This window comes from Cystoisospora suis (assembly GCF_002600585.1).
Source record: "Cystoisospora suis strain Wien I chromosome Unknown contig_4936, whole genome shotgun sequence".
Classification (NCBI taxonomy): domain Eukaryota; phylum Apicomplexa; class Conoidasida; order Eucoccidiorida; family Sarcocystidae; genus Cystoisospora; species Cystoisospora suis.
The window spans coordinates 1658-2147 of record NW_027157728.1 but is presented as its reverse complement, the minus strand read 5'-3'; the positions used below and the strand labels follow the sequence as shown (position 1 = coordinate 2147).

General features: G+C 54.9%; 1 protein-coding gene across 1 annotated transcript; it reads left to right on the top strand.

The window, feature by feature from the left end:
* Positions 1–7: 7 nt before the first annotated feature.
* CSUI_008690 (uncharacterized protein) lies at positions 8–457 on the top strand (the record flags this gene model as incomplete). Its single annotated transcript, XM_068068816.1, has 1 exon — positions 8–457. A coding segment is annotated over one exon (357 nt), but the record flags the coding sequence as incomplete, so codon positions are not given.
* Positions 458–490: the final 33 nt, after the last annotated feature.

Sequence of the window (490 nt, the reverse complement as noted above, 5' to 3'; positions counted from 1 at the left end):
CCCGTTTGTGTCCGTTTCCTTCCATTCCTCCACACTTGTACCCCCAGTTAGCCCCCTATCTTTATTAGTTAGTGGTATTTTACTCCTCCATCCCTTTTTGGCTCCCGGAAAGACTCCTGCGAGTTTCTCCACGCTCTGGCTCCTCGGATTTACCACTTCCCCGTCTGTGTTGCCTTGCTGTGTTTGTGGCATCTCTTCCCAGAAGGGACTGGAGGCTCGGATTCCCTGGTTGCCCTCGGATTGTGCGTTATCGGAGCGCGTTGGTGCGCCGGTTCTTACGTTATGCCACCCGCAGGTCGCCCTGAGTACGCGCCGCGGGTACAAGGGGCTCACTCTCCACGGCGCCCGGGTGTCCCGAGTCTAAGTCGTTTTACGCTTTCTTCCTTTCCGACAGGCCAGCCTCTTCGTCTCGTTATTTGGTGGTCTTCCTCTGTATCCCCCCTTTTCAACTTTCACGTCCTTGCATTCTTCTCCTTTGTTTGCAGCCTTA